The sequence below is a fragment of the Nicotiana sylvestris genome, chromosome 5, assembly GCF_000393655.2.
Source record: "Nicotiana sylvestris chromosome 5, ASM39365v2, whole genome shotgun sequence".
In the NCBI taxonomy this organism is placed as follows: Eukaryota; Viridiplantae; Streptophyta; class Magnoliopsida; order Solanales; family Solanaceae; genus Nicotiana; species Nicotiana sylvestris.
The window spans coordinates 11,411,048-11,426,534 of record NC_091061.1 but is presented as its reverse complement, the minus strand read 5'-3'; the positions used below and the strand labels follow the sequence as shown (position 1 = coordinate 11,426,534).

The following is a 15,487-nucleotide window of genomic DNA, read 5'->3' as shown; positions in this document are numbered from 1 at the left end:
ATACATTGAACCTGCATATTAAGAAAGAAACTTAAAAGGAAAGTAAAACATTGTAAAAAATAAAGAAGTCTCAAAGTTTGCAGTTCACACACACACACAAAATGCCCGGTACACTAAGCTCCGTTATACGCGAGGTCCGAGGAAGGGTCGGACCACAAGAGTCAATTGTACGCAGATTTACCCAGCCCACACAGGAGAGTTCACACACACAAAAAAAAAATGCTAATCAACGTTAATTGAGCCTACGGCAATTCTTCCTAATCTCTCCATTAGAACCAGTAAGTGGACGAATATCACCCATCTTAATCATAGCAGTGACAAAATCAGAGCTAAAACTGCTAGGATTGTTACTGTAAGATGTCACAATCGAATCGGCAGATCCACCATTAAAGAGTTGTTGATCAGAGTGAAGAAGACCCTTTTTGTCAACAAGATTCTTGAAATAATTGTTGTCAAATTTGTTAGGAGTTTGGAGATCAAGTGGTGCCAAATTGTTGTCCCCTGAGCCTGAACTTCTTGGGCAGTTGCTTTGTCTAGTTCGTGCAAATGATGCATCTAAGTTATTGGTCTCGTTGTATATACGTGCCCTAAAAGATGTACATCTTGCTTGTCCAATTGTGTGAGCCCCTGTCCAATACAAACATAACCATAGTTTGTTTTAGGAAATTGATTACAGCCGCTCATAAAATAATAGCTGGAAAAGAAATTGTGTATACATACATTTTTATATGTTATAGACAAAAAATATGCAAATTTTTATACACTTTTACGGATACCAAATTTAAATAGTTTCGGCCGCAGACTAAAAATGATCTTTGCCCTTTAATTTTCAGAGATTTCCTCTGTTATTGGTGTTAAGGCCTAAGCCGGGGACGTTTATAATGTGCAAAATTTTTTGTTATAATGTGAGTTTAATTTGTAATTACCTGTTTTAATATAAATACAGCTAGATTTAGTGAGTTGAGATGAACATACTTTAATAGAACTTGTATGTTCTAGAATCTAGCTTATCTACAATAAAAATTCTGTTTAAATTTAGGCACTCTATATGTAATTCCATCAGCTTTTTCTGGATTGTTGAGTATATTTTCCTCTCAATTTGGGGGGTGGGGGTTTTGGGGGGCAGGGGGAGTTGGGGGGGGGGCAAGGGGGAGATTATGGCAAGCTAGAATAAATGCGGGTGGAAATCCGCGGTATAATTGTTGGAAGGAGATAGCAGGTATCCGATCAAATAGTCAACATTTAAGCAACTTGACGAACACTAGTGTTTATAAAGAGTTTAAGATTTATGAACTGACAGTATAAGAAAATACAAAGTACGTTATTTAAAAGGTAATCACAAGTAACTCTATTTAGTAAGTATTGACCGATAATCCAGAATAATGGTACGTACATGCTATAACATGTTAAATTATAGCGATAGGGTTAAAAAGATTTATATTATCCGTTTAAATGACTTAAATTCTATAACAAAGGAGAAGAATTATGGGGGGGAGGGGGGGAGAACAAACCAGATAAGGCAACCATATCTTTGGTAGAAAGGCCAACAGCACTGAAACTTGAGATGAGTCTATTAAGGTTAGAAGTAGCAGGAGGAATGCCACTATTGGCAGCACTTTGACTTGCAGTTCTAGAATCTCTTCTTCCCAATTTTACATTCCAATTGGGACCTCCAAGCTGCATATATACATATAATAAGATCACCAAAATTACTCTATATAAACTTAAAATGCAGATGTTTTTACTTGAAAAAGTCTTGATAATATAATTAAAACTTACAATGACAACAGAGTCCCGAGCAGTAACGGCCAAAATATCAGCACAAGAAACAACACCAGGGCACACTTTCTCCACAGCAGATTTGATATTGTCAATAACTTCAAATCCTCTAGCAGAATTAACATTTGGTGCAGCCCTTTTCTCTCCTGTGAAGCTTGATGTATCATCGAGGAGTAGCGATCCATCGCATCCCTGAAAGAAAATAATTAAAAAAGAATTAATTTAAATAGTCGTTCACTCAACTGTTTAAACTAAAAATAGCCGTGTAATATATGTATAATTTATATATAATACAGTCAAACCTCGATATAACAGCATCGATATATAACAGTCATTTACTATAAAAGCCAAGTTTTGTATGAAACCAATTTTTCACGCTATGTTATCAGAGGCGGACCCATGTGTATGGGTGAGGGGTCACCGGACCCCGTAAACTTCGACCGAAATCCTGTATATATATACGTATATATATATATATATATATATATATATATATATATATATATATATATATATATATATATATATATATATATATATATCTTAAAAATGGTTAATTTAAAGCAGTTGGCACCCTGAACACTAAAAGCCTTTAGGGGACATTGGTTGAGCAGAATAATGTACCCCCGTCGTGTAAAAATTCTGGGTCCGCCTCTGTAAGTTATAATGTATGTTCTTCCTTAATAGCACTTCGCTATAATAGCCAAAAAAATCTGGAATGAATAAGGCCGTTATAGAGAGATTTAACTGTATGTGTATAACCATATATAATCAGTTGATAATCTATGTATACAACTATAGGAAAAATAAACAGTGAATTCAGCCAGCTATTTCTGTAAAAATCCCTTAACAATTAAACTCCTGGTGTACTAAAGCTCTTACTATACTCGAGGTCCAGGAAAGGGCTGGACCATAAGGGTCTATGGTATATGTAGTCTTAGACTTCATTTCTGCAATAATCTATTTTCACGGCTTGAACTCTTGACCTCCTGGTCACATGGCAACAACTTTACTAGTTACGTCAAGGTTGCCCTTCAGTTAAAATACCTAACAATTTAAAATATTTGAGAAGTATTTACATAAAACGTGGTCAAAAGGCACCTTCTTTGACTCCTTAAATAGTAATTGTGTCATATAAAATGAAACCGAGGGAGTAATAATTATAAAAAAGGAAAAAAGGAAAAATAAAAGAGGAAATGAAGATGGTAAATTACATTGACGAAGCAATCATGGAAGAATAGACGAAGAAGAGAAGCACCCATTCTTGTTTCCTTGTTAATAGCAGATTGCACTGCTGATTTCACAGTTTGATAAAGTTTAGGACAAGATTTTGAGTAAAAACCAGTTGATAGTTGAGCTGATGAGCTTCCAATTAGTAAACTCACTAAAATAAACAAAACTATAGCATTAATCTTTAAAGAAGCCATTAGAGAATGCTGACTTTAATTAAAGGGATAATTAAAGTCCTTAATTAGATCTAAGGAAAGAAGTGTGTTGTGCACAGGGCATGTTGAGAAGTGTCAAGTATTTATAGGGAATTTTTGTAGACTAGAGAAAGCATTCTCAAGGTAATTAATTGCTTTCGGCAGTTTACCTAACACAAAGACTAAATTTTGCATGGCTTCCTACGTTTGAAAAAGTAATTAAAGCATGCATACCGATACCAATAGGTTACTCCGTCTGTTTTATTTTATGTGTCTTAGTTTGACTGGATTTACAAAGTTTAAGAATGTAACAAAAATATTTGGAAGTTGTGGTATTAAATTAAAGATTTATATATCACACAAGAAATACATGACCTGCAATCTTGTGGTTTTAAATATATTGTGTCATTGTTGTAGGGGCGTGCGTACACATGAATTTTTATAAGTGGTGCCGAAATATATAGAAGGACGGGAATAATAACTTTAATTATCATACTTCCTTTACAAGAAATAATCTTAGTCTATTGGTTTTGTTGAGTCTTAAGTTAGAAAAAGGGTTTGGGTTCAATTTTACTTTATCACAATTTACATAACTAACATGCCAAGAGACAATTTATATCAAGTTGTGTCATCTTTTCCTACTTATCTATTTTCTCACAGTATTACTACATATATTTAATTAAAAAATTCGACGAAGCGGCGCCGCATGACATCTCTTCGTTAAATGTGCAACTGTCCCTAATTGTTGACATTAAGGATACAGAATAAAAAGGAAACTAAGATATATAATTGATACAAAGGGAGTATATATGTTGACAGTGTAAATTTCTTTTATATCATTAATGAAATTTAACTGTTATAGCAAGGTGTATTTTATTACACAAGTAATAATATTAAGCTTGATATGACGAGTTACCACTTTTTTGTAAGTCAACTTAATCCGTCTTTATACTATAGTACATAGAACTACATGTTAGGTGAATTACAGATTGATTGATTTCTTAATAATAAAGTCGAATAACACGAGATCCAGGTTTAACTTATAACTGTGTGACAAGTACAAGGAATTAAGAAAGTTTGAACTTTTGGTAGTTAAATATGTAATTTGTCAAATGAAGGGACCCAAAGTCCAAACAAACACAATTATATCATATGATTTGGTAAAGACTAATTAAAGACACGGGAGAATAAAGGTACATAGTAGACTTTTGTGACATCGGTTATCACTTAAAGTAGATTCATTGACTTGTGTTTTGCATGGTTTAATTAAAGAAACCACTTTTAGTTAATTAGAATTATCCAAGAATCCTTGATTTGGAAAATGGGGAAGCTAAAACAATAAAAGATTGAAGATATTTTCAAAGAATTTAAGTTATATATACAGAATGTACTGATTTTTTATTTTTTACACGATCAATGCAATTTAATTTATAAATGATAACCGACTAGTTAATTATTACTTTTATCAAGTTATTTATGCACAATTTTACTTGAAATTTTCCGTATAAATGAATTGATCGTGATGCATAAGTTCAAGTTCTTTATATTTGTTGGACTTTTATTATTTTATGTGTGGCTCAATCTATGGAAAAGCATATAATCAATATCTAGTGAAGAATGAATCTAGTATGTTACCTCATTAAGCCATAAACTCTGTAAACTGGTCCTATCCCTGCACCTATTAGGTTAGCCTATTTTCTTTTCGGTCTCTTTTGCATCACTAAAATGGTGGTAACGAATTGGTAAGGGGCGAGAAACTAATTTAAGACTTTTATTTTCTATAATACCGTCTTATGGACCAAGTATGTTTTCCTATAACGTTATCTATGTGAGATTATAAAGTTCAAGATCCTGAATATATGTTTGATTCATGCACTAAAGACTTAAGTTTACAGTTTTTGCCTAATGATACAAGTGCATTTTTCCAAGATAAAGAGCAATTACTTTTGACTAATTAAGAGCACAACACAACTATGTCTAAGTTCTAGGCTCTGACTAATCTATAGTTTTTTAAAGTCGATCGAAATTACCATGAAATTCATCATATTACAAAGCTTTTTATTTCTTCCATAAGGATTAGTTTCTTGTGCTATAAGCCTATAAGGAAGATACATAAGCTGCAAGAATCTTTTGCTTTTGAGATATAGAATATGGCATATACTCGTGCATTCACATTACAATGTTGTGATTATGGCCTTCCTGAGCCGAAAGTATATTTGAAACGGTCTTTATTGCATACACGCTCCGAAAGTATATTTGAAACAGTCTTTACTGCATACACGCTACTCTCCCTCGATCATTACATTGGATTTGTTGTTGTTGTACTCGTACATTCACACTGGAAACCTCCAATTCTAAGAGACTGCATACTAAATCTGACTTGTTCCGATCGACTAATTTTAACGAATTGATGTTACTTTTTACCAAATAAAAAATTCAGATAAGCTTATGGATTCTTATTTCCTACAACAGTTTCATGTTAAAATACATAATAACTGAGTTCTAATATAAATACAGGGCCATATTACTGAATTTATGTGAAGTCATAAATCATAAGCTAGGTTCGCCCTTGATTGGTAATCCAGATAACAACAAATGCCAAGCTGCATGCATTACTTTAAGTCTTAAACATTAAAATAATTATTTTAGGGAAGGTCAGCATTTACGGCAGCGATTTTCTTCGACAACCAAAGAGCTGAAAAAGTGAAAGATTGATTAGTCCATTAGAAAAATCAGTTTACTTTACCAACTTATTGTTATAGGAATATTTACTTTTCTACGAGGATGCCTAAGAGGAACTTTAAATTGACTCGCTATTAAAAAAATTAGTTAACTGAACCAATTTATTATATATTTACTTTCCTCTGGAGCTAAGAAGAAGATTGAATTGACTTAGCCCTCCTCTCTTTTTTATTTTATTTATTTATTGAAAATTCAATCTAGTAATGTAACGACCCGACTTGTCGTTTTAAGAATTAACGCCTCATTCAGCGACTTAAGATCTCGAGCAGCTTTGTAATATGTATTATGACCTGCACGTGAGGTCGAGTGTGGTTTTCGGAAGATTCTGAGTTAAATTTAAAGAATAGTTCTCATTTTGAAACTTAAATGGAAAGAGTTGACCGGCGAGTTGACTTTTGAGCAAACGACCCCAGAATGGAATTTTGATGATTTCAATAGTTTTGTATGGTAATTTCGGACTTGGACGTATGGTCGGATTTGGATTTGGAAGTCCGTGAGACAATTCAACGCATTTTGGCGAAAATTGGAAAATATAAGATTTTTGGAAAGTTTAACCGGGGAATTGACTTTTTGATATCGGGATCGAAATCCGATTCTGAAAATTGAAACATCTTCGTTAGATCATTTATGACTTGTGTGCAGAATTTGAGGTCATTCTGGATTGATTTGATATGTTTTGACGCAGATTATAAAATTTGAAAAATTCATAAACTCATAATTCGATTCGAGGTGCAATTCGTAGTTTGGATGTTGTTTGATGTGATTTGAGAATACAAGAAGGCCCGTGTTATGTTACAGGACTTATTGGTATATATGGACAAGGTCCCGAGTGGCTCGGATGAGTTTCTGATCGTTTGGCGCCTTGTTGAAGATGCTGGAATTCACTGGGCAGAAGCAGTTTTTGGACAGCATTGAGCTGACTTTGAGAGTTAATATCTCGCAATCTATAAAGAATTTGGAGATGATCCAAAAACAAAAGTTGTAGCCCTTTGTGTCTAGTTTTCAGAAAAGCCAAACTGTTTGTCATTTGGAGTTGTGTACAAAAAGTTATGATTAATAAACTACAGGCTGTCTGGAAAGAGTTTTGAAATCGCCAGAAATTTCTATTTCACGGGGCTGACTTTGAAAGCTTATATCTCGAAATCTGTAAGGAATCTGAAAATTATCAAAACATGAAAGTTGTAGTCCTTTGATTCTAGTTTTCTGAAAGTTAACTCATTCATCATTTGGACATTTGTACAAAAAGTTATGATCAATTTACAGGTAATACTTTTTTTCTGGGACAGAGGCTAAATCGCATGTATCAAATGCTCAAATGACCAATGCAACTTGCCTGGACAGATTCTTAAGAACGGGAGTTAGCCATTTTTACTCATTTTTGAGTTTTAAGTCTCGGATTTGGGCGATTCCAAAGGAATTTTTCACGACTTTGAATTGGGTAAGTGTTCTATATTCGAAAGTGATTATATTTCATAAATCCATGTCCATATTCATCAATTATTTTGGATTTAGATGTAAGAAAATGAGATTTTTGTAAAATCTTCAAAAATACGGAAATTTAAGAGTTGAAAGCCAATCCGATGTCGGAATTTGATAAAATTAGTATGGTTGAACTCGTATCGGAATGGGTGTTCGGATTTCGTGAAAATTATGTCGGGCTCTGAGAGACGGGTCCTGCGTTGACTTTTGGTTGACTTTTTGAATGTGAAATTTTAAGTCGACGTTATATTATCCGGAATTATTTTCGATGGATTTTAATGAAGTTATACACTTAATTTGGATAGATTCAAGCCGTCCGGAGGTCAATTCAAGCAAGAAGGCTATTTTGGAATATCGGCCTAACTTCAAAAAGATAAGTATCTTGTCTAATCTTGTGTGGGGGAATTTTCCCTTAGGCATTGAGTCTTATGTGGAAATTGTGTGATTGAAAATCATGTACGTGAGGTGAAGAGTACGTACTTGGTTTATATGTGCAAATTATATCAGTTAAAGTTCGTAGACATCCGCATGTATTTAATTGAAAATGGTTGACACTTAGTAAATCCTTAATTGTCATGCCTCATTCTTTGTTTGTCGAGTTTGTATTTATATGATAATTTGGTGCGATTGCTACTTGGATTTTTAGGTGAATTCCATGTGTTTGGTGATTTGATATTTCTTAGAAATGATTTTATTATGGATTTTGCATCTGCAAATAATTAATTAAATAAGGTAAGAATAGGCATTAATATAATTATCGAAAATTTGGATTAAAGAAGGTGTTGTCCTATGATGAATTATTTTTCCATCCTTGTTGTTGTTTTGAGGTTTTATATACCTTGTGTGGAGCCTTGAGCATTTTGTTGTGAAATTAATTGATTTTGTTGTATCTTTGGAATTGATTGTGGCCTATGTACAATTTATGATATGAATTGTGGTATGGTGTTGTTGTGATAATATTCTGCGTAAATCATTGTGTAATTTGAGTAATTATGAGGACATAAGGGTGGCATTCCATTGTTGATATTACGTGGGTATAAGGGTGGCATTTCAATGTGGTTATTTATGTTGGGATATTGTTTGGGCGGAGTGATAAGGGTGGCTATTGTACGGAGCGATAAGGGAGGCTATTATTGTGAGCACGTGATTTTTGTCTTACGCGACAGTCGCTCCAAAAAAGAAATGAAAAATAATAACAAATGGTCATGCTGTACAATTTTCGGATTTTACGTGGCATTTTGTTAATTATTTATGATTTTTGCCCATTTTATTAAAATAAAATACAAAATGTACGTGTCATGCGTAATTTGAACCGCAATCCGGTTGTTAAATAGAAAATCATAAATATGCGTCTTCGTCCGTGATTTTTGTTTTGTTTGATTTTACCTGTTTTAAATATTTTAATATGTGTGTGCAAATAATTGTATTAAGTGTTTATTTAATTTTAATTTGATTTACTTAGGTTTTGTTTTAAAATAAAAAATAAAATAAAATAATAATAAAAGAGAGTGCAAAATTGGGTTGAAAATCAGTTGGGCTTATTTTTCATTTTTAATTCGAGGCCCAAAACTCAAACCCAAAACCCCTGTGTAACCCGGTCCAGACCAGCTGATACCCAGAGCGTCCAAACGACGCCGTTTTAATCCAGTCTGATCTGGGCCGTTGATCTCAGATTGATCAACGGCCAAGATCACTTCCCCATAACCCACTGATGAACCCGACCCATTCCACCCGGACCGACCCAACCCCTCTAGTTTTGAAACGACACCGTTTCCTATTAGTTGAAGGATCCTGGCCCTTCATCGTGTCTCATCCGACGGCCAGGATCCGTTCATCCACTCCATATATAAGCTCCCACTCGTACCCTGCCCCCTATCCAATACCCTAGCTTTCATCATCTTCACAAGAACCCCAAACCCTAGAGCCGCCCCCATCTCCCTTTCACCAGAAACCCGGCGGCATGAACGTCGGTGACCTCCGCCTGAACACCATAGAACCCCCTCACAACCCTGAACATGGATCTGTTAACCACTTAGCTCGAATCCCTTCCCACCTTCTCGAATCTTCATTTGAAGATTCGAGTCGGAACCTGACTTACACCGTTTGACCCCAGTTTCACACCAGACACTCCCCAGACCCCCTCGTGACCAAACCATGCTTGGTTTGGTCCGAATCTGACCAGGGAAGCATGAATCCCAGATCTGATTTTTGGAACCTTAGGGTTCCTCGTCACTGGTCCGTATCCGTTTAAGCCAAAGAGATTAAGGTCTAATGGACCTTAATCGAAGTGTTTCTCATCTGAGAAACACTTCGATTAAAGTCCGGTCAGCCTTAAGAAAGGCCTGTTCGAATCCAACCTGAGGCTCTTTGATTTTTTCGGGATTTAAGGTGAGTTTTGTTTTGTTTTCTTTTCTTTATTCCATGTGCTGATTAAAGGTCTGTTCATGTTTTGTTTTAATTTGTGTCTTTGAATTTTTATCAACTGTTGTTTGTCCACCTTACCTGAACCTCTATGTTTGATTGAATCCCTCTTCTATTTTTACTGATAATGTGTATATGTGTGTGCTGTGCAATTAATCGAACCTCAAATTTGACTGATCAACTGATTCCCCAGTACAATTCTGCTTGGTCAGTATGATTCGAGTCATGTGTTCGATACTGTTAAATGCCTGATTTTTTACTACGATTGTACATGTTATGATTAGCATAGTCGAGTCGACATATGTCGTCAATTAGTTTCGATTGTCCAAATAATAACAAATTGACCTGCTGTTGTCAAGCATTGCCTGAATCTAATTAGGAATTGAGTCTAGTTACTTATAGTTATTAATTGGATTTCAGAAATCTAAGGTGTGGTCTGTAATTGCAAATTGAATTGATAGCACGTGCATTTGTGCACAACATGTGCATAAAGGCCCCCTTTCTAAATTAAAACAGTTTGACAGCATATGCTGTCAGACTACATTCTTCTGCCCATACTCTACTTTAGTTTCAGAAATAATAAACATTACTCAAAAGTAAGACTGCCAGGGAATATGATGGGGGAGGTTTATACTTAATTAGCTAAGTGAAAACTGAAAAGGGGCAGCACATGGGAAGGTGTTCTGATGATCTAAACAGGCTGTTAAAGGGATGGTTTGAGGCTTATAAAAGGAGGACTTCCATCAGTTTAAAAGGAGAAAAAAAGAGGAGAAGGAGATCCGGGAAGAGAGAGCAAAAAATACATACACATACACACATAGACACACACACAGATAGACATTGATAATAAAGAAAGGGGAATACACTGATATAAGGGGGATTGATAAGAAAACAGGGAAAGAGAGTTGTTAGAAAACACACACACGGACAGAAATAGATAGAGAGAGGCATAACACAGAAAAGAGGAACTGCATTTTTCATCTTTGTCTTGATTCTCACTAGTCTGGATTTGCCTGTTCCATATTGATTTCTTCTGAGTCCTGTTTGAGATTACTAGTTGTGTGTAGCATCAGTTCAGTTCTGGATCCATTCTGGTTAAATTCTGATCCCATATTGCTGGAATTTGCTACATTCTGCCATCTTTCATTGGCTCTAAACTGCATCTTGCACTGGGAATTTGTCCTGCTGTTGTTCATCTGTTACTGCTGTTTCGCTTGCACTGTTGCTCAATTGACTCTTTTGCTTTCTCCATTGTAAGCATCTCCTCAGGTACACACTTAGAATCTGTCTGATGTAACTGATGTCGCAATGAAAATTGAATCGAAAGATCTGAAGAATTTTAATCATTTGTGGCTTTACTTACAGCTTTTTGTGAATATTGTTAAAGTTGTATAAGTCTTTTAATTTGTAGCCTAATAGAGAATACATTAGTAAGTTTGTACTTAATTAATGTTCACGTTGATTTGAAACTGTGGTATTCGATTCGTTTAGTAGCATACAAGATGTAAATATAATTCATGGAATGTGAACTATTTAGTACAATTGTTAAAATTAAACTCACTCTTTCAGCATGCTTTGAATAAGTAAGGGCGAACGGCTTTTAAATTTGACCAAATATGATATAGTTTTGAATCACCCAGTTAGATTTCCTTTAGGCAGTGTATGGGATTAGTTTAGAACATCATCAGTAACATCCTTTAATAAGGAATTCTATTAATCCTGTTTAAGCAAGCTAATTTGAATCCACTGTTAGGATGTTGTTCGGATTAGGTTTGGTATTTCGTCGATCTCGCATGTGACTTCTTTGTCCAATTAAAAGCATGTTGCACAAGGTATGACGTCTCTCCATGTTAATAAATAATTAATCAGAAATTGATAAGGATCCAGGTTAGGCCAAAGCATATACTTGAGTTAACGTGTGTCTTTCTTCTTCTATTTTTAGACAAACGCATTTAGAAATGTAGCTGCTTTAGGATATCCTCTCTAAAATAGAGACGAGTCTCGCCAAATAAAAATACAAAATTGCGGGGCCCTCAATAACTAACCATAATAAATATTTAGAATTCAGGACATGCCGTTTAGTGAATTTCATGGCTTTTTCCCGAAAATAATAACACGGTTAGACTCTTTAGGCGCGGCTTAATTAAATTACATTCTTAAACTCGGGTGCACATTGATGTGACCCGAATTCAAATCTCAACGGAGTCGAAAATGTGTTAACAACTACGGGTGCATTGATTGTGACGTGGTCCGAGATGCGTTTTTTTACGATGTTGCAATTCTATAAAAATAAATGATAATAATAAAAGCGGTTTAAACTTAATAAAAGTACATAAGTCAAAACATGTATTTAAATCAGATATTTAGCCATTATAACAATTTAAGCGACCGTGCTAGAACCACGGGATTCGAGGGTGCCTAACACCTTCCCTCGGGTCAACAGAATTCCTTACTTAGAATTTCTGGTTCGCAGACTTCATTTGAAAAAGTCGAAAATTTCCTCGATTCGGGATTCAAGATAAACCGGTGACTTGGGACACCAAAAACCAAACCTTTCCCAAGTGGCGACTCTGAATTAAATAAATAATCCCATTTCAAATATTGTCACTTAAATTGGAAAAACTCCCTCGCGCATCTTACCCTTCGGGGCGGGGCGCGCAAAAAGGAGGTGTGACAGCTCTGGCGACTCTGCTGGGGATTCTTAACCCAGAACCACTGGTTCAGGGTTCAAGAATTCGAGCTTAGAATAATTGTTATATTTGGCTTTATTATCTGATCTTTATTACATGTTTTTGCATAACGTGCTAAATGTTGTCTTTTACCGCTTTGATATTATCTGAACTGTATATAAACTGTGCCGAAACCCTTCTCTTCTTACCTCCGGGGAGAAGCTCGCTGGTCGAGACTCCCTATTCTGTTAGTGTCAATACCTGAAATAAGAAAGAGGTCGGACAAGTTACAAAGCCGGACGATCTCGCGGGTCCCCGGTACGTAGCCCCCTCCTCGACTCGAGTTGTCCGCTCGGGTACACAGTCTAGAACAAATACCCAGGTTGTGAACCTAGTATAACGAAACTTCATGCCGGATCCCTAGTAGGAACGCTTATTTGCATCATGTTGCATTTGACTTAGGGGACTCAACACAGGGGTTGGGTCCGTCTAGGACTAGCAACCTGAAATGAAAAGACCATCCTGCTGCATCCTATTTGTTTTGCGCATTTATTTGCTTCAGTTCCGCATGCCGACCGGTTTCTAAAAATAAAAGGAAAAAATAGCAGCGTAGGGAGATATTTACTTCTTTTGGAAAAACCAATGTCCGAGTAATGTCGAAACCTCGGCTGAATTTCTTCTAAAAAATATAAAAAAAAAATTGTCTTCTAGTTTGATTTTTAAAAAAAAAATAATATAAAAATTTTCTGTTTATTCACTTTCAAAATCAAAAAAAAAAAGTATTTATTTAAAAGTAAAAAAAACGGAAAATTCATAATTCAAAAAAAAATGTTGTTTCTTTCGTAGTACCCCTTTATAAATTCAGACTAATAGTCCAAATATTTCCTAAAAAAATATATATTTTCTTTAGTCTTTATCTCTTTTCAAAAGAAAAAAAATATAATAAAAATATATATTCTTGTTTTCTAGGTTGATTTGATTTTCTCTATTCACGATATCCCGAACTACGCCGGTTTGATTCTCACCGGATGTGAGATACGTAGGCAACCCTCATCGGGTTCAACCCCATTTTATCTAAAATAGCCGAAATCAATAAAAAAAAGAGAAAAAGGGAAAAAGATGTGTCAAATTTTAAAAGAGTCATAAATAAGTCAGGTGATGCTGTTTTGTCATAAATAGCCGAATGTTCCCGAAAAGGGACGCCGGAAGGCTGACTTTGCATAAACAGCCACCTTTGGGTCTTGTTTAGCATTTTTGTCCAGTTGACCCACACAGCCTTAAAATCTTCGTCCCCGAAGTGTTTAAAGGCCGTGTTCAAAACTTGATCCCCTTTGTAAAATATTTTTGAGTCAAGTCATTTTTGTTAAAATCACCTTAATAAATGTGCAGGATGAGCACGATGCAAAATGAACATTTTTCAATAATGACCAAAATCTCTGTCAAGTTACGGCTATGGTGGAATGATCTAGGTGTTGAAGGACAAAATGAGGTCAAGAAATATCTGAAAGGTCTCGTGGGTTTGTTGGAAATCCAGCCTCGGGGAGATATCATAAGAGCTTTGGTTACCTACTGGGACCCGGCGCACAATGTTTTCCATTTCTCTGATTTTGAACTCACCCCGACTTTGGAAGAAATGGCCGGGTACATCGGGAATGCTGAACTTCCGTTGAGGCAAAAATACTTGGTCGCCCCAAGAGTTGTCACGGTACATCGGTTCCTAGATTCATTGAAGATACCCAGAACGGTCCACAACCCGGATCTGGCAGCCGGATTTTGTACTCCATGCTTCATATATGATAGGTACGGTCATGAGGGGGGATTCAATAATCCAATCAACAAACTGTGCAGCAAAGGTGTTCGTCAGAAGTGGGACAAACACAGACGGGTAGCTTTCATGATGATGTTCCTGGGCCTTCTGGTATTTCCAAGGAAAGACGGAAACATTGATTTGAAGATATCTGGGGTCGTCAGCACTTTACTCACACAAAATGACAGTACTCTCGCACCTATGGTGGTATCTGACATCTTTCGAGCTCTTACAGCTTGTAAAGCTGGGGGAAATTTCTTCGAAGGTTGTAACTTGCTCCTACAAATATGGATGACCGAGCACCTCTGCCATCATTCCGAGATTTTGAGCCATGGTTCCCCGGAAAAGACTTGCATAGAAGAATTTTACACGAGAACCAAAGAGATCAGTTTGCCCAAAGGAGTCCTGGCATGGACCTCGTTCTTTCAAGCTCTTACTGCCAGCCAAATACAATGGACGCTAGGATGGTTGCCTGTTGATGAGATCCTATATATGTCGGCAGCTAAAACTCATTTCTTACTGATGGGGCTTAAGAGCATTCAACCTTACGCACCCTGCCGAGTTTTGAGACAGTTCGGAAGATGCCAGACAGTACCTCATGAGGAAGATCTTAGCACTCAAGCAGTTGAGATAAGTCCTAACGGACAATTCCCAGAAGCGAAGATTCGCCAAATCTGGAGTGAGTGTCAATATTTGAAATCAGATACTTGCGTGCGGGATCGAGCCAAAGGAGAGACGACGCCAGGTTACCTCGCATGGTATAGAAGGGAACTTGAGCACGAAAGGCCGGCTAAGAGACCCCACATCCGGAATTTCACCGAATCATCGCAAAAGCAGTGGGATTGGTTAGCGAAGGAAAGAGGCTATTGCGCCGAAATCAGCAGGTTGAAGCAAAAAGTGGAAAGCTTGAAATATGAGCACAACGTGCAAGTCGCTGCCAATCTGGGAGAGAGGAACAGGTTAATTCAGGAAAACGAAATGCTCAGAGCCTAGATCAAACAGATAAGGGTGGAGGCGGATAAACATCTAAGGCGTCGATCAGACGAGCAGCTGATAAAAAGGCTAAAAAGTGAAATCAGGGAATGGCAAGATGGTTTGGAGAAATCTGAAAATGTCATGGCAGAGCTCAGGGCACAGTGGGATACAAGAGCAGATAAGCATCGCCG

The 15,487-nt window shown here is 36.3% G+C and overlaps 1 protein-coding gene across 1 annotated transcript; it reads right to left on the bottom strand.

Annotated features, from left to right (window-relative positions):
* Window positions 1–68: 68 nt before the first annotated feature.
* LOC104241545 (peroxidase P7-like) lies at window positions 69–3,281 on the bottom strand. Its single transcript, XM_070147435.1, has 4 exons — window positions 2,994–3,281; window positions 1,780–1,971; window positions 1,512–1,677; window positions 69–627 (listed from the first exon to the last, which is right to left on the bottom strand). Exons 1-4 carry the CDS (start codon window positions 3,204–3,206, stop codon window positions 233–235), a joined length of 966 nt encoding a protein of 321 aa, XP_070003536.1. The 5' UTR covers window positions 3,207–3,281; the 3' UTR covers window positions 69–232.
* Window positions 3,282–15,487: the final 12,206 nt, after the last annotated feature.

What these genes read in the sequence shown, in the direction of transcription:
- LOC104241545 (XM_070147435.1), bottom strand. Translation starts at nt 3,206, where the DNA reads ATGGCTTCTTTAAAGATTAATGCTATAGTTTTGTTTATTTTAGTGAGT. An exon ending in TCCATGATTGCTTCGTCAAT is followed by an intron (nt 1,972 to 2,993) that starts GTAATTTACCAT and finishes ATTTTCTTTCAG; the next exon opens with GGATGCGATGGATCGCTACT. An exon ending in AGATATGGTTGCCTTATCTG is followed by an intron (nt 628 to 1,511) that starts GTTTGTTCTCCC and finishes TGTATTGGACAG; the next exon opens with GGGCTCACACAATTGGACAA.